The sequence below is a fragment of the Felis catus genome, chromosome A1, assembly GCF_018350175.1.
Source record: "Felis catus isolate Fca126 chromosome A1, F.catus_Fca126_mat1.0, whole genome shotgun sequence".
Lineage (NCBI taxonomy): Eukaryota > Metazoa > Chordata > Mammalia > Carnivora > Felidae > Felis > Felis catus.
In genome coordinates this window covers 195669604-195697391 of record NC_058368.1, presented here as the reverse complement: position 1 = coordinate 195697391, position 27788 = coordinate 195669604, and the positions used below count along the sequence as shown (strand labels likewise).

General features: G+C 53.3%; 2 protein-coding genes across 4 annotated transcripts in view; one reads left to right on the top strand and one right to left on the bottom strand.

The window, feature by feature from the left end:
• Positions 1–1682: 1682 nt before the first annotated feature.
• Positions 1683–10262, top strand: GPX3 (glutathione peroxidase 3). The gene is made up of 5 exons (XM_003981387.6): positions 1683–1853; positions 6480–6633; positions 8111–8228; positions 8683–8782; positions 9197–10262. The coding sequence occupies exons 1-5, from the start codon at positions 1767–1769 to the stop codon at positions 9416–9418; spliced, it is 681 nt and encodes a 226-aa protein (XP_003981436.2). The 5' UTR covers positions 1683–1766; the 3' UTR covers positions 9419–10262.
• A 549-nt stretch (positions 10263–10811) lies between these two features.
• The window catches only part of TNIP1 (TNFAIP3 interacting protein 1), a 47296-nt gene continuing 30319 nt past the window's right edge, over positions 10812–27788 (bottom strand). For 2 of the 3 annotated variants that reach the window (XM_003981382.5, XM_019810511.3), the window contains 10 exons: positions 25182–25271; positions 22614–22679; positions 22318–22449; positions 19441–19569; positions 16773–16904; positions 15552–15677; positions 14987–15052; positions 14456–14647; positions 13307–13397; positions 10812–11596 (listed from right to left, as the gene is read on the bottom strand). In XM_003981382.5, the coding sequence (XP_003981431.3) occupies positions 11562–11596; positions 13307–13397; positions 14456–14647; positions 14987–15052; positions 15552–15677; positions 16773–16904; positions 19441–19569; positions 22318–22449; positions 22614–22679; positions 25182–25271 (1059 nt within the window). In that variant the 3' untranslated portion in view covers positions 10812–11561. The remainder of the gene's footprint in view (positions 11597–13306; positions 13398–14455; positions 14648–14986; positions 15053–15551; positions 15678–16772; positions 16905–19440; positions 19570–22317; positions 22450–22613; positions 22680–25181; positions 25272–27788) is intronic. The other variant, XM_006927975.5, reaches the window with a different exon arrangement.

Below are 27788 nucleotides of genomic sequence, written 5' to 3'. Positions count from 1 at the left end.
TTTAAGGAGACACTCACTCTCAGGTGCCAGCTGTGCGTTTGCAAGACCCTAGGTGCCCACTTGCCTCATCCTCGTCCTGGCTGTGTTGGACACACCTGGAGGGCTGAGACTGTAACTTCCAGAAAACTCTCTGACATCTCTCGTGGTGTTAACATGATGCTAGGCACATATTTTCAGGGTCATTAGATGCCTACTAATGATAATGAACAATGGGTTTCTGACAAACTGCTAGGTGTCCAGACATTTTTGTATCTTTGGGTAAATATGACCTTCAAAAGGCAACAGAACAAAGTGGAGAGTGCCTGAGACTGGAGTGTAGAGATCTTGATTCTGGTTCCCTCTCTGCCACCGATTTACTATGGGAACTTGGACAACTTGTTCTCCATCTCTAGGCTTCAGTGAAAGGAGGCGGCTGAATAACATTTATTGAGCACTAACATTTAATGACTCTGTGTCAGTCATTGTTCAAATGCCCCTGCGCTTTAACTCATTGAAAGACTTTCTGGCCTTCAAGTTTCCCTTTCCTTCAACAGGCTGTGATCTGAAGTAAGAAAGGCTTTACAGAGAATATGGGACTTGAGACAGAACTTCCAGATTCCCATGCAGACAGTATCTTCCATTATAGTAAAGGCATGCTATCTCAAGGCACTTCTCCACTAGAAGACAGAGAATCATCTGCCTCAGAATCATGTTTGGAACATGTCTGAAGGCAGATTCTTGGCCTCTGCCCCTGGAGATTCTAATACAGTGATTCCAGTGGGGCCTGGGAATGTGTTATAAACTTCCCAGGTGACTCTGGTAGTTGGGCAGATTTGGGAATGCACTGATCCCAACGCATTCCCCTATCTACGAGCAGGATCATAGAAGACAGCCCAGACCTAGAGCTGCCTGACTTCATCTGCAGTTCTCCCCAAGCAGAGAAATGAATTAGTTGATTGATTAATGCAACAAATATTAAGCACCTGTGTTCTGGGCCCCGTTCCAGGTGGTGGTTTTGGTCTCTGCTCTCCAGGAACTTCTGGTCTAGGTCTGTCACTTATTTTAGAACCCGAAGGTCTTCAGGAGGTCAACAACTAGTCCCATCATTACACAGTTGGGTAAACCGAGACCCAGAGGGGGAAAGCAACACATTCAAGACTACACAGTGAGCAAACGTACTTTTCTGCTCCCACATCAGTTGAGGTACCCCAGTGTACCTCATGCAAAATCCGTGGGCACCCACTGTTTGCTTCTTAAGCACTGAACCTGCACGGAGCAAATGTTCCTGAAGGCTCACATCAGATCTTGCAGACATTTTTAATCCTCAACATCCCTTCAACTGGAATGGAGGAAAGAGGAGAGAGGGCACACCACGAGTGTTTTAAAACCTAGGGCTAAGAAATGCTTCCTAGGATTGAGCCTTGCATTAGTTCCTCGGTGCTGTTTAAAGCCCTTTCCCCTGGCTGTGCTGGAGGATATTGTGCCTGCTTCCTCCTGCACTTTAGAGCCGAAAGAAGAGGGGGCCGCCCCATGGGTTCACCAGGACCAGCTCCCATCTCTGCCCAGACTTGCTTATGTCACTGTCGCCCGGAGCCTGGGGAGGAGAAGGAGTGCCCGCCCCCGAAGTGCCAGTCGCCCTGCGATTGGCTACAGGGACTCCGGCCCGGCCGCGGATTGGTCATCGCTGAGGGCTTGAAAGGTGGCTGGGAGCGTCGGACACCTCAGACGGCGGTGGCCCGGGATCAGACCGCGTCTCAGGGGAGCCCGAGACGCGCCCCCAGCCCGCCATGGCCCGCCTGTTGCGGGCGTCCTGTCTTCTCTCCCTGCTCCTGGCTGGCTTCGTCCCGCCGAGCCGGGGGCAGGAGAAGTCCAAGGTGAGTGAGCCTCCGGGGTGGGGACCTGGCGGGACGAGCAGAGCCCCCAGGTGTCCATTTCTCGGTGGCGAGGCACCCCTCTTCCCAGGCTCCCCTCCAGAAGGGCAACACCTGGTGCGAGGACCCTTAACTCCGGTTCCTCCCTCTCCGCCACCGGGACCCCCCCCCCCCCCCGGAGCGCGGGTCTTCACAGCTCCATCTATGGGTGATCTGGGTGCCCCCGGTGGGCAGAATGTATAGGGAGGAGGGGCATTCTCGCCGAGTTGACCCCTTCTGCCCCACAGCTGCCTCAGAGTCGCCTTGCTACATGCATGACACGACTGTCTTCAGCTACTCCCCTCCAGTCGGGCCTGAAGGGGGCGGGGGCGCAGAGACCCGGGGTCTGGGTTGGCTGCGGAGGTTCCCGGGGTGACTGACAGGCTAGGAGAAAGGGAAGGAGCTGGGTAGTTCCCGTCTCAAAGAACTGTGGTGGGGGCTCTTCTAGCTCAAGAATTAAGGCAGGTAGAAATGCCCACTTGGATTCCAGGGCGTCGGTAGAAGGTGTAGAGATCTGCGACACCACTCAGCACTCTGGCTAGATCTTCAATCCTTTCTGGGCCTCAGTTTCTCCATCGGTGGGGACGGGTGTGGGGGTGGTCAGGGGCACAATGAAGCTGATGGTTTCAGAGAGGATGCTTGGAGAAGCTGCAAAATCTACCCTGAAGGTCTGGGCAGAGTTCTGGGGCAGCCTCACTACCCACGCCCACTGCCCATAGTGGCCTGAGCAAAGCCTTAGGTAGGGTGGGGATGCTGAGGCCAGGAGTGGGGTGACCCAGCGTCCTTATGTCTTTGGACAGCGTATGCCAAGGTGGGCCCAGTAGATCTCTTCCAGGGTGGGAAGCTGAAACCAGGGAAAGGGATAGACCCAAACAGAGAGATTTGTCTCCACCCTCCCAACACACATCACACACACACACACACACACACACACACACACACACACCCCACATGCTTGTGTAAGCTCAAGAGAAGCTTTGAGCTTCTGTGTTTCTAAAATCTTCTGGGTTTTTATTTTAATATCTGAGGAGTTCATAATTCTATTTCCAAAGTTCTATTCACTATTCAGTTAGCCCTTTCCAAGCACAGGGTTCCTTCTGTATGTTTCTATCCCCGTGTCCTGTCCTCAGCTAAATCCTATTCAGTCTGTTTCTCTTTGGAGTAAGCATAGAAATTGGATGGCCATGAAGCCACCTCTTCCATGCCTCCTCCTTTGTATCCAGCCCTGTTCATTATCCCCAACTCATTTTCTAGGGCAGAGATGGGACTGAGTTTCAAGATGGTGGTGTGGGGTAGAGGTAGGGGTAGGCAGCCCAGCGCCATGGAGTCAGTCCTTTACCCTGTTTGGGGAGAGCCAGAGAAGAGAAGATTGGGCCCTGACTCAAGAAGGCCGGGGGTAAGAATGTGGACCCCGTGAATAACTCATCATAGCCATGTGTTGTCTGGGGAGGAATTGATGGATTCAGAGAGAACAGGATGGGTATGGTCTAGAGAAGTCTTAGGGTGAGGTATGATCCTATCAGATACAAACCAGCTAGGACCTGTTGGCTAACAGGCTGGATATGTGCATCTCTCCACCCAGGCCCTTAGAGAGTCGAAATGTCATAGCGCTGGATTCTAAGACTCAACCATCTACCTTATCCCCCAACTCCAGGGCCAAGGGATAGGATGGGGGGCCTGTGAGGAATGGGATAGACAGTAGGTGACAGTCTCAAAGGGTTGGCTGCCTCCTCCCAGTTCAAAGGGAGGAGCTTGGATAACAAAAGGAATCCTCCTTTCTTTGCTGTGTCCCCCCTCCAGTCCAGCTTAAAGCCACCCAGGCTCTCTGTACTTGCTGTGCAGAAGGACTTTGCAGAAGCTGAAGAAGGGTAACAGCTGCTGACGTGCATAGGATCCTAGTAACCGCTGGTTTCTAGGTGACTAAAGCAGGCAGAGAGAATCATGGAACCACAGGCTGACAGAACTGAAGAGCCCTTAAGACAGCACTGAATCTGAGCCTATCTGACAGGCGAGGATCCAGAGCCCCACAGAAGGGAAAGGAGTGGTTACAGGAATCCTGGCCAGGCCCAGAACTCAGGTCTCCTGCCCCCAGGCCGGGTCTCCTTTCATACCATCACATCGATGGGAGTGGTAGATGGAAGAGGAGAAAGATCCAAGACCAGCAGCCCAAGCCAGCCGGGGTCCTGGCTGAGACCCCCTCCAGCTCCCAAGTCACCAGCACTCTCCAGTCTCATCCAACCGTGGCAGGCCTGAGGCACTTGAGCTGCCTCTCCCCACCATCTCCTTTGGCCTCCCTGTTTAAGGTGCAGGGCTCTGGCATTCCTGGGCCCAGAGGAAGGAAGGAGGCTCACAGCTCGCGTAAGGACTGGGTAGCAGTGCTCAGTGGTGAGTACAGGCCATGGGTTCTGCCACCATAGGCCACCCTCTGACCCCCATCAGTCTGAATCCACAACCCCGGCCTCACTGTCCCCACTAGAAAGCTCGGAGGCTTTGTCATCATCACTTCTCCTGGAGACACCTTGCACAGTGCATCATCTTCTTTACACTGGCTGGGGAACATCAAAGGCCTCTTCACAATAACGTAGGGACATCAGGGCCCTTTACCCTAGCCTCAGGCAGAATAACCAGTATCCATCCCTCCACGTGGAGATTTCTCTCCAAGAGGTCTTCCAGACTTCTTTGATCTGCCTATAGATTCTTACAGCCATTTTGGGAGGTGGGTGGTAATATCCTCCCCTGTCAGCTGACTGAGGCTTGGAGAGTAAAATTGGCTTACTTGTCCCGGGGCCCCAGAGCCAGCCGTGTCTAAAACCTAGTGAGAAGAGGTTCCCCTTGCCCCACCCCCAGCCCGAAGCTGTGCCCAGAAGCTGATCCTCCCGTTGTTTACAAGCTTCCATTATTTAGACAACCTCTTGGCTTTTGTTCTCTCCATTTCCCAGAATTTGTTTTTGGATTAGGGTGGAGTTTTGGAAGAGCTGGAGAGGCTGGAGAGACGTGTAGGGAGGCCTTTCCTTCTGGCTGCTAGACCTCTGTGGTCAGCTGGGCTATGTTTGTTGTGTCCTGTTTGTCTGTATTTTGTGGTGGAACCGACCCAACTGGGGCCAAGGAGGCCCAAGGGCTAGAGGAATGTTGAGCTTAGTTCTCAGGCCTGCCTCCAGCACCCACCAGAAATCACAGGGCATGGAATATCAGCCTCATGGAAAGCAGGGAATTTGCATCGAAGCCAAGAAGAGAGTTTGCAGCTCTCAGGGATTGGCTTGTTGGAGGGAGCCCTGCCTCATCTGGCTCAGCAGGCCTGCGGCATCTTCCAGACAGAGGGTGGCTTTTCTGTACTGTCCTGGGGCCACACCCTGCTAAGCCAGATGACTCCCTTTGCCCAACTGGGCCCAGGTACCTCGCCTACAGGAAGTCTTCTTGGTTGATGGGGAGGAGAGGGTGTGGATTTGCTTCTGTAACTCCAACCACCTGTCTCTGTCTCTCCTGGTCTATAATGGTGGTTTGCATTTGATTTGTTTTATTGTCTTGCGACCCCTCTCCTATGACATTAGGGCCAGAGATTTCCTGCTACAGTGGTGGCAACATTTTCCTTTCCCATCACGACCAGCGCCTCTGCTGATTGTGTTATTGATGCCGAGTCACCCTTTCGAGAGCAGACCCAGATTTTCGTAGTCTGTACCAGAGCCAGGGCGGACACAGAGAAGGGTCTGATGCAATGTCGTGCTGGTTGGCAGGGATCCCACTCCTCCTCTCCTGATAGTGACGCTGACAAGTCAGCAGGGTTGAGCAAAGCTGGTCCAGTTCGAGGTTCTCATCTTATGAAAGAGGAAACTGAGACCCAGCCCAGAGAAAGGGCTAGCACCAGACCACACAAAGTGTTGGTGGCAGAGCTGGACGAGGACCCCACATCCCCCACCTCAGAGTCCATTGTTGGCTACTTGTTCTGGAGGTTGACTGGGGGTAGGGCAGCAAAGAGGGAGGCATAACAGTCGTCTCAGCTGCACACTCGCAGGGAACGTCTCATACGTGCCAGGCTTTCCCCTTGCCGTGGTGCCAAATCCTCTCAGCAGGCCTTTCCCCTTCCTGGTTCCTCCTGCTTCCCTGTTTTATAGCAACAGCCTCGGCTTTCCAGCCCTCCGGATTTGGAACCTCCGAATCACCCCTTTCTACACTGCCACTTCCTCCTTTCTGTCCAGTCCCTCTTCCACAATGCTGTCATTCAGGCCCACATCATCACTTGCCTGGCTGGTTGCACTGGCCATGCCAGGAGTCTCCATCAGCACCCAGAAATGCAACCTCCAGCACCAGCATGGTCTCCCTCCAAGCCTGGCAAATGTTCACAAATTGGCATGTGAAGTGGAAGTAATGGTCACCGTAAATCATTCTCCGGGTTTCCATACGCTCACCAGACGATTAAGCGCTTTCGTAATCATCCCTTTGCATAAGGGATTAGAGCTCGGTTCTGGTCCACTCTGGAGTGGTCTTGGGAAAGTCACTCCCCCTTACTGGTATCTTTTATTGTCTTGAAAATGGAGATGCCAGGTTCCCTTCCAGCTCTAACTGCTCCCTGGTGCCGGTCTTCCTGTGTTTCAGACGGACTGCCACGCTGGTGGGAGCGGCACTATCTATGAGTACGGAGCCCTGACCATCGATGGGGAGGAGTACATCCCTTTTAAGCAGTATGCTGGCAAATACATCCTGTTTGTCAACGTGGCCAGCTACTGAGGCCTAACAGGCCAGTACGTTGGTAAGAGCCCACTTTCCCTCCCTGCTCTGGGGCTGTTTCTGCCAGTTGGGCACATTTCAATCACAGGAGCGTTTTTGATGCAAGGGGAGAGGGATGACTGATCACGAAATGCCAAACTCTGTATCCCAGTTCTACTGTGTTCCATGTTTTTTTTTTTTTAATGTTTTTATTTACTTTTGAGAGCCAGAGAGAGACAGAGCACGAGTGGGGGAGGGGCAGAGAGAAAGGGAAACACAGAACCCGAAGCAGGCCGCAAGCTCTGAGCTGTCAGCACAGAGTCTGATGCGGGGCTCAAACTCACGAACCGTGAGATCATGACCTGAGCTGCAGTCAGACACTTAACCGACGGAGCCACCGAGGCGCCCCTGTGTTCCGTGTTTTTGTGAAGATTATGTAAGCCCAAGGTCTGATCACCTTCAGACGTGTTCTAGAACATTCCCAGTTATCCTTCCTCCCTGGGTACCTCAACTGCCCCGAAAGCAGCGAGATGGAAGAGATTTGTTTTGTACCTGGAGTGTCCTTTCACTGGAGTAAGAAATGGTAGCTTTATCCTGAATTTCCCATCTGCCCTGGTGCCTCTCTTGGCCCCTATCTGGAAAGCAGACAGTTGGGCTGAGGCCCCCAGTTGTGTGTCAGTGGCTGTATGAGGTGTTTCACCGAGATTTCATGATCCTCGTATCCTCCCTCCTTTCTTCTCAGCTGGGGCTAAGAGTCAACAACCTGGGGGAACAGGCAGGCCAAAGGCATCTGACGTTACCCACAGGAAAATGCTCTGAGCTGAGCACAGTCTGCTGATGGGGCTGGGGGAAGCAAGGGCAACCTGACCCTGAATGTCTGCCTGCCAGTCTCAGGCAAGTTCCTGGACGTGGAATGGCGCAGGCTGGATGGCCCAGTGGGCACTGGGTGCTCTGGCTAGAATGCTTCTGTGTAGCTCTTGGAAGAGAGCAGAGTGTTTGTGCAAGAGATGGGCTGGGTGCTGGCAACTGCACGAGAGGCCAGGTGCACCAGGTGCACCGAGGGGACTAGGGTGCTGGGCCAGGGCCGCCCTTTGATTCTCAAGCTGGGGAAGTATGGGAGGGTGGTGATGGCCCCGCCCATCTCCCACCCCCTCCCCAGGAAGTCCTGTCTTCTGCCCAGGGATGTATGGCTCTTGGTCTAGGCAACTCAATCCCGACAGTCTGGCAGGAGCCCTCGGCTTACTGGCCCAGTGGCAGTGGGCAGGTGACTGACTACTGATTTGAGGAAGAGTATTGCTCTCGCTTCTCCCCAGACCTCCAACCCAACCAGACTGGAGTCAGGAGGATGGGACTCGCATCCCAGTGGTGCCACACTCCCTGGGCGATCTTGGGCAAGGCCCTTCCCCTGTCAGGCCTCAATGATTTCAGCTATCCAATGGGAGAGCAGGAGGAGTGGTACGGATGACGCGGGGCTCTTTGATAGAGTACCTTCACCTCTGCCCTCTTTTTCCCTGGCCCAGAACTGAATGCACTACAGGAAGAGCTTGCACCATTTGGTCTGGTCATTCTGGGCTTCCCCTGCAACCAATTTGGAAAACAGGAACCAGGAGAAAACTCGGAAATCCTACCCAGCCTCAAGTGAGTGCTTGCTTCGTGTCCCGAGAAAGCTCCTCTGAGAAAGCACAGCCCCGCCCTGTGCCTCCGCCTAAGCACCGGGCATCTCTTGCATTGGCCCCTACTCGTGACAGATACTTAGCCACCAAGAACGATGCTCCCCTTCCAGGAACCCCATTCACTGAAATGAACGAAAGAGGGGTCAGGGACAGGGATGACTGCATGTGAGTGCACGATGGGATGGCAGGGGTGGGTGGGGGAAGAGTGTAGGCAGGGGCAGGGTTACTGAGAAGGCACCAAACTGGAAAAAGAAGCTTGCAGACCCACACTATGCCTATGCCCATTCAATATCAGCTCCAGCTGCCTGGTGTGGAATAAAATCCAGATTCCCAACACCCCCTCCCTGTTCAGTCCCTTCCTTGTCATTTCTGGGCCTGTGCCCATCTCCTTGGGACCCACATAAGAATATTGTTTGTAGGCATGTCCGACCAGGTGGGGGCTTCGTCCCCAATTTCCAACTCTTTGAGAAAGGGGATGTGAACGGGGAGAAAGAGCAGAAGTTCTACACGTTCCTGAAGGTGAGTATACAGTCACCTCTGCGGGCGTCTCTTGGCCCGGCTGACACCGGCTCTGAACAGGGCTGCAGCCACTCCTGTTCCCGCCCATGCAGAGACAAGGCCTGGGCCACCCTCCCCTGCTTCTGGGTTCTGGGGGAGTTTCTTGGCATCTATCATTGCAACCATAAGACTCTGCAGACACTAGGCTCTCAACAGCCCATTTTGTAGCTAAGGCCCAAGCAGGGCCCCACAAGTGATTGGCTAAGAGTCTCACAACCTGCTAAAGCCACTGCTGGTCCCAGGACCCCACTTTCATCTCCCAAACTGGTATTCTTTTCGCAGTGCCAGGCTGTTCCCCTACCTGCCAGGAAGGCCCAGGGCGGGAGGTGGGGAGGGCCCCACGCAGGGTTGACACCAGTCTCATCCCTGCTGCAGAACTCCTGCCCACCCACCTCGGAGCTCCTGGGCTCACCTAACCGCCTCTTCTGGGAACCCATGAAAGTCCATGACATCCGCTGGAACTTTGAGAAGTTCCTGGTGGGGCCAGATGGCGTGCCCCTCATGCGCTGGTACCACCGGACCACGGTCAGCACCGTCAAGATGGACATCCTGGCCTACATGAGGCGGCAGGCGGCCCTGACAGTCAACGGGAAGTAAATCAGGCCTGCACCACCCTGTGTCCACCATGCAGGGGCTGGGGAGGGACTCTGTTCAGGAAGGAACCCATTTCTCTAACCACAACACACTCCCGCCACAGACCCCTTACTAATATACAAGGCCCCGACCTGACCCAAACGTGCGCGTACGATTGTCGTCTGTACTGCCGCGCATGTGGGTGTCTGCACACGTGCCTCCAGGTGTGTGTGACCGTGCGTGTGCATGGGTACAGCCACCGCTGTCTACCTGCGCAAATATGGGGGACGTGAACCGTTTGTGTGCCCACAGCAGTGTGTTATGGAGAGTGCTGGAGAACTCCCCTTTCTCTCCAGTTCTCTGTTCCAGTGAGAGCCATTCACTTTCAGTGGAGCCCAAGTTAAAACCAGATCCAGATCCAACTGTTCTGCTCTGACCCGGACCTCAACCTCGGGGCCGGCATCTCCCACTGCCTCCAAATCTCACCACTGAAGTGCCCAGAAGTTTCTGGGTCTACCACACTGCCCAATCTTCCCCCTCTCCATCATGCAGCCTCGCTCCTTCCTGAGGGGCCCTCCCAAGCCCCCTCCCCCACCCCACGGTGCTCCCTGAGAGCAGCCGAGGCAGACGTGAGAGCAAGGGCCACGTCCCGTGTCAGGGATGGCGTCTCCATGAAGGAGGGGCCCGAAGCCCTTGTGGGCGGACCTCCCCTGAGCCTGTCTGAAGGGCCAGCCCTTAGTGCATTCAGGCTGAGGCCCCTGGGCAGGGATGCCACCCCTGCTTTTCTGCAGGATGTGCCCTCTCCCCTCACCCTGGCTCTTGGTATTAGACTCACCCCTGTGTTCCCAGTAAAGGCCTTTCTGCAGCAGCTGAGCCTACTGTGGTGCTTCCTCCATGGGGCCACCCTAGCTGGGGAGGGTGGGAGGGAGCAGAAGGACGGAAAAAGAATTGGAGGGAGTGCTTTGGGCGCCTGCTGTTTGGTTTCTACCTAGGCCCAGCCCACTCTGCTTCTCTAACTCGGCATTTGGAGTTTATAAATCCAGTTCATATCCGCTCTCGTTCCCTCCCACATTTCTCCAGGCAGCTGGAGCTGAGATGAAGTGTTCCATTTGACAGGCGAGGAAACTGAGGCTCACAGAAGGGCCAGCCTCGCCCAGGGTCTTCTGGTAGGTGAGGGGCAGGACTGGAATACAAACCCAGGTCACCTCTCAGCCCAGATTCTGTCCACTGCCCCTGGCTGCCCACCCTCGAGGAGGCGCAGAGCAGGGCCCGGGGGATATCTGCCGAGAGTCGGGGCAGTGCTCTCGGGACTAGGGGCCATGGGGCACAGAGGGAAGAGGCCGGGAAAGCAGCACTCTCACTGACTGGGAGGAGAACATTAGCCCGGATGTAAAAAAAAACACAAGTCACAGAATACTGATCTTCAACTTGGATTTATGTCCAAGGTTCGTGCAAACAGCTGCCCAGGGACAGCCAGCCACCCTGTTCTGGGCCTCTGACACCACAAGCCTCCAGCTGCAGGGCCGGGGCTCTGGTAGCTTCACGGTGGGCCCCTCAGCGCATGTGACTGGCGTGGCCTTCATCCCAGGCTGTCATGGCACCAGCAAGGCTGGTGGGTGGAGGTGGAGGGCCCTGCAACGGAACACCCCGGCATTCTCTTCTGTGTCCGGGGGCAAACCTGCCCTTCCTGCAGCTCCTCAGAGGGGAAGGGATGGGCATGGGGCAGGTCCTGCTGCTACAGAGCTTGAAGCGAAAATCAAACACACACACGAACTGAACGTGGTCCCCAGAGGGGCTGGAACCACTTCTGGGGACGTTTTGAAAGGAAGGGGTCTCAGCTGGACCCCACTCTTGAGACTGACGTCCCCCAGTGCTTCTGCAAAGCATGGCAGGTCAGAGTCAGATGAGGCCTCTCTCCACTTGGTGGCAGGGTGGCGAGTTTCTCCTGGCCACTCCACAGGAGGGGCCCCAGATGCAAGCCTTCTGGGTGGAGCCTCTCCAGTCTGTGAACAGTTCAGGTCGGGCTGGGGCACAAGCTGGTGGCCCATCAGCCTCCCATCCGGCCGGGGCGCTGGCTGCATACAGAACGTGGCCTCTAGTTTTTCAGTAATCTGAGATCAGGTGGCTCTGGCAAGACGAAGGTGGAGCCAAGTGACATAATCTGGTCTCACTGAGGCCCCTCACGGTCATTTTTCGTAGACTCTAAATAAAGAAAAATGTTGAGGACTTTAAAAGATGATACGATACAGTAGGTTCCAAAGGCCTACAGAAACCAGCAAGTAATGATGAACGTAACACCTAGAGTTAAGTGTTGCCGAGTGCCAGGCCCCGGGCTAGTACTTTAGGTACATTTGTCACTCAATCCTTGTCCAGCCCTATGAAGCAGGCAGATTATTGACCCTTTACGGAGGAGGGAATAGGCACACAGATTTTTAAAAATTTGCCTGAAGTTCCAGATCTAGGAAGTGTTTGAGCTTAGCCAGTCTGGCTCCACATCCCAGAGTTAGAGAAGTTCTGGGGGAGGAGACAGCCCTGCCCACTTGCCCCTCGTCACAGCAGCCTCTGACGGGCTCCACACAACCTCTAGGGCTCTGTGGGGAACCATGAGAAAACGGCGGACCGGCGCAATGCCTCCTGCCACCCACTACGTCTTCCAAACCACGCTGCCTCCACGTCCCCCTGCAGCCTCTGTGAGGGGCACCTTCTGCGAGGGGCACTCTATCTCCTGGCACAGCTGGCTCTATTGCTGCACGGCCACAACCCTTAGAAAACACCTCTTTGTGCTGGGAAGGACTCAGCTTCCCTGACGCTTGCCCCCACAGGCAAGATGGTACCTTCTGCCCCACGCAGCCTTGCAGGAAGCAAAGGCTGTCACTAAGGGCCTGTAGTCCTCCTGTGACTAGTGAACAAGCCGCCAGCCCCCAACTGTTTACGGCCAACACCGTGACCTGACGGAGCTTTTCAAAATGCAACTCTGGGGGCGCCTGGGTGGCTCAGTCGGTTGAGCGTCCAACTCTTCATTTTGGCTTGGGCCCCGATCCCAGAGTCAAGGGATCAAGCCCTGCGTCAGGCTTCACACTGAGCACGGAGCCTTCTTGAGATTCTCTCTCTCTCCCTCTGCCCCTCTCCCCCTCTCGCTCTCTAACATAAATTAAAAACAAAACAAAATGCAAATCGAATCTGTCATGACACTGTGCTTTAAACATGTCCAAGGAATCCACATCATCTTTAGAATAAAGACCAGCCCCCTGCCATGGTCTGCAAGCCCCTGCACGGCCTGGACTCCCCTCCCTCCCTGACCTCACCTCGCCTCGCCCGTCGCTCCTTCTCCACCTTGTTCTTGGCTCCTGCAGTCTTCTCTTGGTCCTCCAGTCTGCTTCCTTCCTCCCTCCCTCCCTCCCACCAAGGCCTATGTATGTGTCATTTCTCTGCAAGAACGTTCTCTTCACCGAGTTAACGCCATGCATTCTGAGAGTCTCGACTCAAACATCACTGTCCCCGGGCCAGGTCAGGCTCCCCCGGTATCTACCCTTCTTCCTTCAGGGCACCTGAGTGCAACTGAAGGCCCATTTGTGTGATTTTTTTTTGGGGGGGGGGCGTGCATTTTATTCCTTTCTGCCTCCCTCCCTAGACAGTGAGCTCCATAGGGGCAGAGACCATATCTGTTTCTCCTCACTCAGCACTCAGCACCCAGCACAGCACCTGGCGATTAGACACCACACTCAGATGAATGACTTCAGTCCCCTCAGCCTGCAGTCACCTCCCATTCTCGCAACACTGTTTTGCAAAGTGAGGCCTCTCTTCCACCAAGATCAGAAGGTGGTGAGATTGGCCCCAAACTGGGGCACACCTGCCATGTGAGAAGTTATCTCCCCGAGGGGACGATGAGACCCAGTACTAGCTCCCACTCACCTGGTTCCGCAGGCCTGGCTGTGGGCGAGTCCATCACTTGGGAGCTCTGATTGCGCATCCCTGCACAGGGCGGCCGCCAGGTGTATTCTGGCTACAACAGGACCGGTGCTTAGTAATCGGTGACCACGCTCAGAAATTACAGTAGCAGCTACCATGCCAGCATGGCGCTAAATACACATTAATCTAGTGCAACTGAATCCTTAACAACAACCCAGGTTGCCACATCCATTTTACAGGTAAGGTAAACCTGAGGCTCAGAGGGGTTAAAGAAACTTGTCGAAGGTCATCCAGCTACGAAAGTGGCCAAGGGGCACCTGACTGGCTCGGCTGGTTAAGCGTCTGACTCCTGATTTCAGGCCATGATCCCCCGGGCGTGAGATCCAGCCCAGTGCCTCTCTCTGCCCCTCCCCACCCCACCCCTGCTCTCTCTCTTAAAATAAAAATAAATAAACTTAAAAAAAAAAAAAAAAGAAAACAAAGTGGCCAAGCTTGGGATTTAGGTCTCTATATAAGCCCAGAGCCAATCTCTTAAGTCCCACACTCTACTCCAGTGTTTCGAGAAGCTGGGTAAGGACAGGGCCTAGCAGGAGAAGCTGGAAGAAATGCCAGGCAGGAGGCAATGTCATCGTCCAGGTGGGAGCAGGGAGGCCTGAGCAGGACTGTGGCAGAAGGATGCAGAGGATGGGATAGGGGACAGCAGCTCTTTGGAAAAAGAATGATAAGCAAGGAAAAGGAAATAAAGAAGGGCGGGGAGGGAGCGGGGAGGGAGCGGGGAGGAAGGGAAGGGAAACTGAAAAGGAGAAAAGAGAAGGAAAAGCAAAGGAGAGAATGTGTGGTGACGACCCGGTACCTGGTTACATGCAGAAGTTCTAAGAAAAAGCCAAACTCAAACCCTGGCCTGCTTGGTTGGAGGGAGCCCTCCTTCCTGTCCTGACCTCTGAGCCTTTTCTGTTCAAAACGGTGACTTTGAGCAGCTTTGGGCTGGAGAGTCCTGCCAGGCTTGGACATCTGCCTGTACACCACAGTGCTGTTCGGCAAAAAGCCAACCCAGCATGCACTTTCAGACCCCCTCACTTGATCCTGCCCTCTGGAAAGTGTGTGGGGAGGCCTGTGTGTGTATCCTGGAGCAAAGGAGGGGCACAGACTCACCAGATGGAAGAGGCGTGAGTTGGGGAGTGGGGGCGGGTGCTCCATGGCCATGGGGGGCGGGGGGTAGCGGATCTGGGACCAGTCCTCAAAGCCGTGGTGTGGGACCATGGCTGGCATGGGTGCGTAGGCGTACGGATAGGCCCCGCAGAGGTGTTCTGGGTGGGGCTCCATGTGGTAACGGTCCGCTGAGGCCTGCAAGAAATGCTGCTGTCTGACTCTAGCCCATGACAGGCTGCACAGGCCACCCCCAGCGATACCCGTCTCCTCCCTTTCCCTATTCAGAATCTTAGTTTGCTGAAGGCTGGTAGATGGGCACTGATGGCTGGTACATGGGCACAGAATAACAACAATGATGACATCTAACGTGTCCCGAGCACTCACTCTGTACCAAGTGCTGTTCCTAGTGTTCTACCTGCATTACCTCATTAATTAGTTGGACCCCTGAGCAAACACTGCCTCTCCCCTCAGACTGTAGGTCCCTGAAGAAGGTAGGATGAGGTAAGTCCAGCTTCCTCCCTCAAGCCTCCTCACCTTTGCCTTCCTCTTCTGCTGTTTGAGGGCTTCTTTTGTCTTCTCCTCATCTTTGAATGCTTTGAGCTGAGAGAAGGAGGGAGGGAGAGAAGACTTGGCACAGGCACTTCCTGGCCAGGCCGGGACCCGGGGCCTACACAGCCACCACTCTCGGCTACCCGCCTGGCTCGGCCCCAGGGCAGTGTCTGGGGGGGGGGGGGAAGGGGGGAGGGGAAGGCCCCCGTGGGGCAGAGCAGAGCCCAGGCTGGTGGCTGCAGTGAGGCCCGCCCTCCGTGGGTCTGAACACAGGTCAGGAGAGCCCCCAAGGGCCTCCTGTTGCTCTGCTTCCCTGTCAGTGTCCTTCACTTCTGTTCTGTGACAGAGTAGGTGGCTCCGACTGTGGAGGCCAGAGTTAGAGGTCAGGGAGGGGAAGGGACTTGCTGAGGTACACAGAAACTGGGTGGCAGAGCTGGGAGAAGAACCAGTGAGTGTCCCGACCTCCAGTGTCACCAGGGACCCTCCACACGCCCCTCCCTGCCCCCCGAGGACAGGCCAGCTGCCCCTCCCTCCGTCCAGCCGTTCCCACCTGGGCATTGGACAGGGTGACCTGGGCCTGTAGTTTCTCCACCTGCTTCTTCAGCTCTTCCTTCTCCTCATTCATGCGTTCTCGATCACTGCGCTCCCTCTGGAAGTCTTCCTCGAAGATCTTCACCTGCAGGGGAATAGAGGGGAGGGGGTGGAGTGGGGGGGCGAGAGTGAGGAGGAGGGGCTCAGTCTGCTCTGGCCCCCTGCTGCTTTCACCCCATCTCACAGTAGCTGTGAGGAGGGGAACGAGTGCACCTCGGGCTTCCCAGCCCTCACGTCAATCAGAGAAACTCTGGGTCCCTCTATTTCATATTCCGGGCTTCAACACAGGCTTTATTTAAACAGGTGCCCGTGGCCTAAAAAAAAAGGAGGGGGGGGTCACAAGCCCCCAACCAGTCCAATCCTGCTAAGGCACGGCCACAGGCCCAGAGCGTGGGTGCAAGACCGGACTTTGTCTCCCGGCTCCGAGAGCAGAGGACCCTCAGGGCTCTCCCAAGGCTTTGGGGGTGCCCTGGCACAGAAGGGGCTGGGGTGGTTCCCTGCCTCTGCGTCTGCAGTTTCACATCCCACTGCAGACCAGTGAGACGACGTCCGGGTTAGAGATGGTTTAGAAACCTCCAAATCATGGCATCCAATAGAAACACGTGGGAGAGCTCCAGCCTTTCCAATTTCCTTTCAGTCCTTCTGTGCCCCGCAGGGAGAAAGTCTGTGTTTATGCTAGCATGTCTTCAACACCTTTCTAGTACTTACTAATTTCCCTTCCCTTCCCTCGAAGAGGACTCAAGTTCAGAGTCTTCATCAGGCAAGGGTATCCAGCTGGAGTTTAATAACACTGCTTGGCTTTTACTGCATTTATTGCTTACAGCTACTTTCTACCGGTGGCAAATAATAAAGTATTTTCCATTTGTAGTATTGTTACAAAGTTCCTTTCCAAATAAGTTTACTGAAAGTGACATATTTAAAATTTATTTTTAAAATGCTAGGTAAATAATAGCACAGCTGGGGTACAGAGATGGTTAAATCAAAAACGGGGCAGAGGAATGACTTAGGGATACAGTGCTGGAAAGGATAAACCAAGAACCAGACAGGGGTCCTGGCCAACAGCCAGAATGTGGACTACTAATTACAGCTTCCACAGGATTTCAAGCCCCTCCTGGGTCCTCAGGAATGCTCCAGCCCCCCACTCAGCACCTCCTACCTGACCTCCACCTCTTGGGCTCACCTGCTGTTTCAGCAATTCGTTCTGCGTGACCAGCTCCTGTTTCCTTAGGAGGCCACCAGCTCCTTCTGGGCCCCCAAACGCAGCTGGTGGAGAGGAGGGGGAGGCCTGGATGCTCAGTGCTTCCTCCAGGGCCTGGGATCGGGAAGAGAGGAGATGGACCCATCAGCAGGAGCCCTGGCAGTCAGGCCCCGTCGGACAGGTCACCTTAGTGACCCCCTTCCTGATAAGAGTGACAACAATAATGACCACCTCCAGTACCATTTAGTAAATGCTACCCTATTCATTCACACGATACACACATCATTTCACTGGATCCTCTCCACAGTCCTATGAAAAAAAGACTATGATCATCACTCCCATTGGACAGATGTGAAAACTGAGGTTCAGAAACATGAAGGGATCTGTCCAAAGTCACACAGCTTTTAAGCACGCTAAACGGGGGTCCTCATGTAGAAGGGAGGTTCTGTCCTTCCCTGGGCAGGTGCAGCTCAATTCCTAGCACCCAGACCTAGACAGAATATTCAGTTCTTCGGGGAAGCTTCCGTGTCCGCAACAACTGCCCTGCCCTCAGATTTTTTAGCTTCCCAAATCCCTGGCTACCACACCAAACTTTCTGTCCCCAACTCTTCTGCGGTTAGACTGGATTTTAATTTTGACTTATTTAATATTTTGCTTTTCTAAGCCTGAAAATGGGCTGAAACATCACCAAAGAAGATTTTGAAAATTGAAAAAAAAAAAAAGCACCCTTATTCTACCACGCTCACAAAATACTTTCCTTTTTGTAAACAGTGTGCTCCCACCTTCTTAAAAAGGTCTCTATTAACTGATTTTCTCCTTCAGCTTGGTTAACATGTTACTTGAGAACTCTGGACCCCTGCTCAACACCGACCACCCTCCTCACCACCTGCACTTTAGCCCCTGGGACATCAGGGCTTCCGCTCGCCATGCATTAGCAGTGCCCACAGTGCCTCCCTAGACAGTGGGGAGATAAAGAAGACCTTCTCCAACTTGGACTTGGGCCCCCACGCAGTCTCCTTGTCTCTCCCAGAAACCCGAGGAAACCGCTGAGCCAGAGTAAGCCCAGGACGCTGCAAGGGGAAGTTATGGCTCTACTTTATCCTCCTACTTACTCCATCTGCCTATATTTTATTTATTTACTTAATTTTTCAATGTTTATTTTTGAAAGAGAGAGGAAGAGAAAGGGAGGGAGAGGGAGCGGGGAGAGAGAATGAGCAGGGGAGGGGCAGAGAGAGAGGGAGACACAGAATCGGAAGCAGGCTCCAGGCTCTGAGCTGTCAGCACAGAGCCTGATGTGGGGCTCAAACTCACAGGCCGTGAGATCATGACCTGAGCTGAAGTTGGGCACTTAATGGACTGAGCCACCCAGGCGCCCCTCCATCTGCCTATATTTTAGATGAGAAGACTGAGGTCCAGGGACAGGGAGAGACTTGCCTGAGGTCACAAGCAAAGCACGTCACTTGCCTTGCATCAGTCACCCACACCTAGGTCTCTGTCCCGATGCCAGGGAAACTTGGAAAGCAGTGATCCTGCCTGAGTCATCTCTGTGATCTGCCACTCTGTACAACACTGTGCCCGAATGTAGACCCCCAAATCCCCCAGCTCAGGACAGGTCATTCTTTCCACTGAGAACAGGTCCCAAGGTTCTCCAGACTTGACATAATCAATGCTTATCAAATTCCAAAACCAAATAGAAAGGGTTACCCTAACCCAGCGAATGCCAAACTCATGCCGAGCCTGTGTGAACAAGGTCAGGTGGCAGGAGGGAAAGGAGGACAGCCAGGCAAGGAGGAAAAGATGAACCAGAGACAATTCCTCCAGGCCTTCGGGGAACTCGTCTCCTTGGAAGAGGAGGCCTTCAAAGCTTCCTCTTGTCAGTGCACCTGTGCTGGAAGGTGGGTGGGGCTGGAAGGAGTCCAGCCAGGGTTCAGATGGCAAAACTGAGACTCAGAGAGGCTGAAGTGGCTAAGCTGGGATCAGAATCAGCCCCCAGACCCAGCCTGTTCCCTGCCCACTCACCTTGGCCCAAAGCAGCAGGCCTCGGCTTTAAAACCCAGCCTCTGCCCAGGCACCCCATCTCTCTGGGTCCCAATTCTCGAGGGCAGGAACCCTCGGGCCGTGCTCAGCTACTCCTTTGAGCAGCTGTGTCCTGACCTTGCACTTGGTGCCAGGCACGGTGCCAGGCGCTGGGGGCACATACACTGGTGAAGGCGAGCACCTCCCCCCACCGGGAGACAGATCATTAAACAGGAAATCACAAGAAGATGCAAGAAGGAGAATGAAAGAGGGTTCTGGTGCTTTAGGAGCATACAACAGGAGGACCTGAATGAGACTCCAGGGAGGCCTTGCAGAGGAAGTGGTGTTAAAACTGAGACTGAACGATGGGCGTTGAGCGGGATGGGGCCCTGTGAGGAAAGGGCTCGTCCAAAGGCCTTGAGGTTGGAGCGGGCACATGCACATCTCAGGCTGGCCACTCGGCACGTGGGGAGGGAAAGGCAGAGACAGCGGGAGCCGCGAGGCTGCACGGAGGCCCTCAGCAATGGCTCACCGATCCACAAGTCACCCCTCCTGACTTGAGGGTCGGGGTACCGGCGGTGGAGGGGATGTTTGCAGCTGGGCTCAGGAAGCCCTGCCTGCTCCAGGCACCCACCTTGTTGAGCCGCTGGATCTCCTTTTCCTGGTACTCCCGCTGCCGGGTGAGTGGGCTCAGCTGATCCTGCAGGTACTTGACCTTCTGGCGCAGCTCCTTGGCCTCCGCTGTCAGCTGCTCCTTGTCGGTCTGCAGGGAACACAGGGTTGGTGAGCAGGGAACCCCTCTGGGAGGCCTGACCCGCTGCGCTTCCTGCCCCACCCTCACTCAGCCATGCCTCCTCGCTGCCGCTCCCCCAGCAGCCCCCGCAACGCTCGCTCGTGTGAAGGCACCATGCAAGGCATCAGAGCCGTGATGCCATAAGGTCCTGTCCTCAAGGAAAAGGCAGTTCGGGTGGGTTCTGACACCAGCTCCTCTACCAATGGGCTGAGACCTTGGCCACAGTCACAGTACTCTCTGGTCTATGCTCACTTATCTGCCACGGGTAGGGGGTTCTTTTCTTTCTTTCTTTCTTTCTTTCTTTCTTTCTTTCTTTCTTTCTTTCTTTCTTTCTTTCTTTCTTTCCTTTCTTTTTTCTTTCTTTTCTTTCTTTCTTTCTTTCTTTCTTTCTTTCTTTCTTTCTTTCTTTCTTTCTCTTTCTTTCTTTCTTTCTCTTTCTTTCTTTCTCTTTCTTTCTTTCTTTCTTTCTTTTTCTTTCTCTTTCTTTCTTTCTTTCTTTCTTTCTTTCTTTCTTTCTTTCTTTTTCTCTCTCTCTCTCTCTCTCTCTTTCTTTCTTTCTAATGTTTATTTATTTTAAAGAGTGGGGGAGAAAACGTGAGCGGCACTGACAGCCAAGAGCCCGGTGAGGGGCTTGAACTCACAAGCCGTGAGACAATGACCTGAGCTGAAGTCAGAGGCTTGACTGAGCCACCCAGGCACGCTGGGGAGGGGTGCTCTTAACGTGAGTCACAGATGGGCGTCAGGAGGTCTGTGAGCCCCAAAACGGGCTGCAGAATTTTGTCTGTGCAATTCTCTAGGGAGAAAAGCCATAGCGTCCACGAGATTCGCACAGGGGTCTTCTGTGATACACAGAAAGTGATAAACCACTGAGAATCTCTAAAGGACCTTTTAGTTCTTATGGTCTCTAAGCCTAGAGGAGACAGGACCCTTAAAGAAATAAATGCAGCATAAAAGGCAGAGTGTTCCTCCACAGAGAAACAAAACACTGTGAGGTTAAAAGAAAGAGCATCACAGCTGAGAAGAAACCAGGGAAGGCTTCAAGGTGGAAGCCCTGCCCCACACCCACTATGGAACAGGCAGGGCTCCTTCACTGCAGAGGGCCACAGCTGGATTGGCCTTTAGAGAGCACCAAATCTTAGCCCTTTCACGTGATGGGAAACGAATGTCCAGAGAAGGGAGGGGACTCACCGAAGGCCACACACAGCGAGCTGGGGCCAGAACCCAGGTCTCCTAATTCCAGTGCTCCCTCTGCCTTCGCAAGTCAAAGGAAGTGTTTCAAATAGGGGAGGTCAGCCAGAAATTGGGGAGGGCAGCCTTGGGCAGACCTCGGGGGAGGTGTTCTGGATTCCTACCTAAGAGGCTCCAGGATTAGCATGGCCTCTATCACCATGTGTCCTTATCACAGGGCCATGCTTTGTCTTAGGACACCCCACCTCCCCCCTGCTAATGGGGGACTGTCCCATGCCAGGGACTTATTTTGCCTCCTGATGGGAGCTAGGGGAAGGGACCAAAGAGCCAGGGGTCTGGCTGCCAGTCACTGACGTGACTGCACTTGGAGAAAAGACGGGCAGCATCCTTCCTAACACAGACCTTCAAGGCAAGGGGTGGTCACTGAGGCAGGATGACCCCTCAGATAAAGCCCCTGGGTGTCACATGCTGACGGAGGGAACTCTGAAATGCAATTCGTGTTGAAAACGTCCATTCTTAGGCCAGGCAAAGCAGCGTGCGCCCAGTCCCCACGAACGGGAAGACACCGTAATACAGATACTATCTTCTGAGAGTCTGGGGGTCAAATGGCCTTTCCTCTTTAAGCTGTCCTGGGATCCTGGAGTGCCTTGGCTGCTGTCAGTCGCACACTGACAGGCCAGATACTATTTCTCCTGGTCTCCCTTTCCGCCCTCTCCCTGATCCTTCTAACTCCTCCTGTGGTACTTTAACACACTTCTACTTATTTGCTTCTGTGATGAGCTGTTTAGTGTTTCTTTCCCACCAAGGGCAGGACTGGGCTGTTCGCCGCTGAGCCTCTGTGCCCAGCACAATGCCAGGTACACACTGTTGAGTAGTCGCTCGATGCGTGAAGAAAGGAAGCCCCTGCCTAATGTTTTAGCTGCCCCACCCCCAAACAGCCATCACTACTCTAAACAGTCAGCAGCGGCCCAGCCCCGTCAAGTGTTCCAGAGCAGCCTCTGTGTCTCTTGTATTGCGCTTCCCTGTACGGTTCCCTGGTCCGTGAGATTTTAAGTGAACAAAAAGCTCTTCTGCGCGCGAGTGCCTGGGTGGCTCGGTCCACTAAGCGGCAGACTTCGGCTTGGGTCATGACCTCATGGTTCGTGGGTTCGAGCCCCGTATTGGGCTCTTTGCTGGCAGTGCAGACCCTGCTTGGGATTCTCTCTCTCCCTCTCCCTCGCTCTCTGCCCCTTCCCCACATGCTCTCAAAATAAATTAAAAAAAAAAAGCTCTTCTGCATGAAAGCAAGAAAACATGGAAAGCAACAGCTAATCCGATCTCTTCACTTTTCAGATGGGAAACGGGGGCACAGGGGAGGAAAGTGCTTCTGCCTGTGGCCACATAGCCCTGAGCACTAGAGGCAGAGACGGAGCCCCCAGGTCTCCCAACTCCAGCCTTCCGCCCCGCCCGTTCACTTCACAGAATTCTCGGCTAATGAGGCGGGAGAGCGGCCTCCCAAGCTGGAGCCGCAGGGACGGGCAGCCGACTTGCCTCCTCCATTTCAATCTTGGACTTGGCCAGGAGGAGCTTCCGGTCAAAGTCACGCTGCTTCTGCTCCCGCTCAGCCTCCAGGTCAGTCACCTGCTTCTGTAGGTCCGCCAGCTTCTGGCGCAGCTCGGTGATCTGGGTTCAAAGGCGAGAGGGGGGATAGTGCGTGAGGGAAGGGGTGAACCTCCAAGGTTCAAAGCTCCTGAGAAGGAAGCAGCAGGCAGAAGCCCGGGGATGCTCCGACAGCACAGCCAGGAGCCTGGGGTTCACAGCCCTGGGTTCCCATAACCCCCCAGTACCTTCTGCTCGTACTGCTGCTTCATGGACCGGAAATGCTGGTCCCACTGCTTGTTCACTTCGAGCAGCTGTGGGGAGAGACTGGGGTTAGCAAGAGATAGGCAGCGAAGGTACAAAGAGGGACAGCTCCATGCAGACCAGCAGTGTGTGAGGGAGGACGGTGGCCACGGACGCTGCCTCAAACCCTCTCTTCTTGGAAATTCAGTGTTCCCTAAGGAGGAACTTTTATCAACTGCCATGTTTTATCCTTGCCAGGAAAGCAAGACTAACAGCAAAGGAGCATTATATAATTTGGGGGTATAATTACGGAACACATGTGCAACCTGGGACTACGTACTCAGGCATCACGTTCTCGTTTTCCTTCACCTGGCATCTCTCTCTGAAAATGAAACCTAAAGATGCCCTTGCACAAGTGTGCAAGTGCGTAAGCACAAGGCTGGCTGCCTCAGCAATGTCTGTCTCACAGCAAACTCTAGAGGACCACCTACGCAGAGGAGGTGGGTTAAGAAACGTCTAGCACAGATGGGGGGTGGGAGGGAGGGGAGGGTGGGTGATGGGCATTGAGGAGGGCATCTTTTGGCATGAGCACTGGGTGTTGTACGGAAACCAATGTGACAATAAATTTCATATATTAAAAAAAGAAAAGAAAAGTCTAGCACAAACTAAAAACAAGGTGCTGCGCAGCTGGTAAGAAAATCAGGCCCCTAATACCCTGCCTCGTTTCTAAGACGACCCTAAATTATTTGCCACACACGACAGAACAACTCCTCAGGGAAGAAAAACAATCCTACATCATTAAATACAAAAAACAATGGGAAAAGGTATCCCAATTTCAGACACAGTAACATATGATAAAGAGTACTCAGAATCGAAGAAATGTATGTTTTACACAAAAATAGAATACCCTCAAAGATATAGTTAATTTTAAAGGAGAAAAGAAAAACAGCAATCTGCGATGCAGTATATAGGATATAATTTTTCTGCCTAAAAAAAAAATTTTTTTTAATGTTTATTTATTATTGAGAGACAGAGAGAGACAGAGCGTGAGCCGGGAGGGGCAGAAAGGGAGGGAGACACAGAATCTGAGTCAGGCTCCAGGCTCTGAGCTGTCAGCACAGAGCCCAATGCGGGGTTTGAACTCACGAACCGAGAGATCATAACCTGAGCCGAAGTCGGAGGCTTGACCGACTGAGCCACCCAGGCACCCCTAATTTTTCTGCTTTTTAAAAAATTTCTCATGTTTATTTATTTTTGAGAGAGAGAGAGAGAGAGAGAGAGAGAGAGAGAGAGAGAGACAGAAACAGAGTGCAAGCAGGGGAGGGGCAGAGAGAGAGGGAGACACAGAATCTGAAGCAGGCTCCAGGCTCTGAGCTGTCAGCACAGAGCCCGACATGGGGCTCGAACTCACGGACCGCGAGATCATGACCTGAGCCGAAGTTGGACGCTTAACCGACTGAACCACCCAGGCGCCCCATTTTCCCATTTATTTTTAAAAACAGATTATAGGGGCGCCTAGGTGGCGCAGTCGGTTAAGCGTCTGACTTCAGCCAGGTCACGGTCTCGCGGTCCGTGAGTTCGAGCCCCGCGTCGGGCTCTGGGCTGATGGCTCAGAGCCTGGAGCCTGTTTCCCATTCTGTGTCTCCCTCTCTCTCTGCCCCTCCCCCGTTCATGCTCTGTCTCTCTCTGTCCCAAAAATAAATAAATGTTGAAAAAAAAAATTAAAAAAAAAAAAAACAGATTATAAATTGATAAGTACAGAATAGAACTTAGGACTGTTGCCAACTGGGGGCATCTCTAGGTGGTGGGGTTCTCAGTATTTTTCGAATGAGTGTCACATTACTTTTGTAATCAGAACAAATACCTTACAGCGACAGAAAAAGAAAACTAAAATTGCTAGGCACATAAGCAAAAGACTAATGGAGGCCTGACTTTCAAATGTGCTGGAGGCCCAGGGAGGGCAGCAAGGCCCAGGAATCTGGAGAAGAACCCGGGCTGTGTGGAGTGGAGAGGCTAAGAGAACAGACAGGAATTTGGCTCCGCCTCCAGCCTGGAAATACCGGCCTGGGGTCGGGGATGGAGGAGGAACATGCATGGGACACAAGGGCATAGCCTCAATTTTGGAGACTTCCAGCCGGTTCAAAGCAGTGCTATAAAGCGTCGCATCCTGTCCTTCTGTAATAGTCCCTCCCTGAACCAGCTACAAGGGTGACAGAGGAACCCCGTGCTCCCCCTTCCTGATGCTGCAACTTCCCTACCTTATCACAACCTCCTTTCACCATCCGGGGCTTACCAGGGAAGCCTGCTACACTGTCCCCCCACCAACAATTTTAGGCCATGCCCCAAATGCCACATCTGCAGAGTGACCCCTGAGGCCAGGGGAACTCATCAAGAAACACGAGCCCAGGACAAGGCAGCAGGTCTCTCCCTTGGCCAATGGTTCAGTGGTCACCACGGCAACTCACCATGGTGATCTGACACCAGACAGGGGGCCAGGGAGGGCCTTTGCTCTGACAGTCCGGGGAGGGAAGGAGGGTCTCCCTTGGCCACCCCCACCCCCTCTAGCCACCTACCTCTGCGCGCTGCTGCTCCAGCATTTTCACCTTCTTCTCGGCTGCACCCAAGGCCCCGACCTCTGGGATCTTACCTGCTGTCACACAAGCCTGGGGAGAAACACGGAGGGGACTTCAGCAAAGCCTCAGAGAACAATTCTGTCACTCACTCAGCGCTCCTTAAAAGCCTCTACCCAGGGACCCAGCCCTGGGTCTCCCACATTTCTAATCCCCTCACTGGCCAGGACACCGCTACACATCCCAGCCATGACTACGCCTGCTTGGGAAAGTCTGCTGAGATCATTATTCCTCCTCCCCTCCTCCCCTGCCCTCCTGCCCTCTGCTCCCCTGCCATGGCCACTTCTTCCCCTGCTCAGACTCTATCTCTAAGACACTGCCGCCTTCCCTCCCCTCTTCTTCCCCAACACACATCAACCAAACATCTTCTGACCTGGAAGGCAAGAGTTATAGATTTTTTTTAACATTTTACAAAATGTTTACTTAAAGACCCTTTTTAGAAAGATACAGAAATAAAGACGTATGTGTATGTGTGATTAGTACCTGTGCGTGTGTTTCCTAGCTCTGTCCTCTGAGAAAGCCTAAAGCCATGACATGACACTCTAGTGGCAACGAGCACACCCAGGGCCCAGATCTTGGTTTCTAAATGCCATTCTCTAACAAAAAGAAATAGGGTTCCTTAGAGAAGTGGTTCATTCCCGGGGCAGGGAAAATATAAGGAGAGCTTGGAGTTATCTTGTGCCAGAAAGTAAGAAAGTGCTCGATAATAATTACATGAAGAAGGGCATGTCTAACGGGCAAAAGAGACAACTCGAAAGAGCTTCCTGTGGCCAAAGCTGGAGCGATTTGAACAAAAATATACATCGTGACAGAACTGGATCATAGCCCAAAGAATAAAATAAATGCCCTGAGTCCATACTGGTAGAAAGGAACAGCTGAATAAATAGATAAGTGGGGGAGAAGGGAAAACTCTTCCTTACAGAAGAATTCCAATTACTGAGTATACAGGGAATGAGAGAAATTCAAAATCTCTGTGAGAACACTATCGTCATAATGATCGTGGCAGGTGAGATCCACCAATGGATATGAAAATTAGTGAGAAGTGTAAAAAGAAACAGGACATTTGCACAGACTTAAAGTTTCTCCTCAAAAATAAGTCTTTGTTGGGGCACCTGGGTGGCTCAGTCGGTTAAGTGTCCATCTTTTGATTTTGGCTCAGGTCATGATCTCACAGTTTCATGGGTTCCAGCCCCATGTCAGGCTCTGTGCTGATTCTGCAGAGCCTGCTTGGGATTTTCTCTTTCTCTCAATCTCTCTCTCTCTCTCTCTCTCTCTCTCTCTGCCCCACCCTGGCTCGTGCTCTCTCTCTCTCTCTCTCAAAATAAATAGAAACTTAAAAAAATGATTTAAAAAAAGGATTTATTAACTACAAAGGGAAAATTAGCCCCTTTATTATGGAAAAACCAACACACGCCCCCTCAGCCAAGCAATCAGTGTTGACAGTAGTAAGATACACTGACATCATGTATCCTTGACATGATGCACCACGAAGGGCATGGTGTCACTCCCGGGGAACCTTGCGCAAATCCACATCTCAATCTGATCACGAGAAAACATCAGTTAAACCCATACTGAGGCACATGTTACAGAATAACTGGCCAGCACAAGTCAGAAGCGCGAAACACAAGGTGCAGCTGGGAACTGTCACAGACTGGAGGAAACTAAGGACTGTGACACCCAAGTGCGGCGTGGGATCCTGGACTCCCAGCGCCAGCACAGAAAGTAAGAAAGAGGATATGAGCGAGAAACTGGTGAAATCTGAACAAAGTCTGTAGTTTAGTTAATAGTGTTGTTTGTTTTTGAGTTTTGGTCATTGAACCGTGGTTATGTAACTTGATAAGGAGATACAGGGGATCGTCCGGACTACTTTTGCAATTGGTTTTTTGTAAATCTAAAGTTCTCTAGAAGTTAAAAAAATTTTTGTTTAAACAGGAAATGTGGAGGTGAAAGAGAATGAGCTTAGGAGTCCAGCAGTGGAGTATTGGGTCTACCTCCAAGGCCCTGCACGAGGCCAAGACCCACACCCTCTCTGGGCCTTGGTACAAGGGAGATCAAGCCAGATGGGCTCTGCAGGCCCCAATCTCTGACACCCATGGGCTTGTCAGCATTTGTCCTGGGGTCGCTGCCCACATTCTCTCTATCCCCTGCCTTCCCATGGCTCCTGGGGACGGGGCGGTCCCTGAATGCAGGACTAGTGAGGCTCAGGTGCCCCCTGCAGGCGATTGCCTGCCAGCACACCACAGACCCGGGGAGGAAGGGCAGTGGGCTGGGGGAGCCCTCCAAGGACCGTCACCTTTAAGAAAGGCAAAAGATGGGCCTGCCCCTGGAAGCCTGCTGTGTCCTCACAGGACAAGGAGGAAGAGGGGACAGGGTCTCCTGGGGGGCACACAATCAACCTCCACAAAGAGAAGAGTCGGGGGCGCCTGGGTGGCTCAGTCCGTTAGGCGTCCCGACTCAGTTTCGGCTCAGGTCATGATCTCATGGTTGGTGAGTTCTCAGGCTTGGAGCTGCTGGTGTGGAGCCTGTTTGGGATTCTCTCTCTCCTTCTCT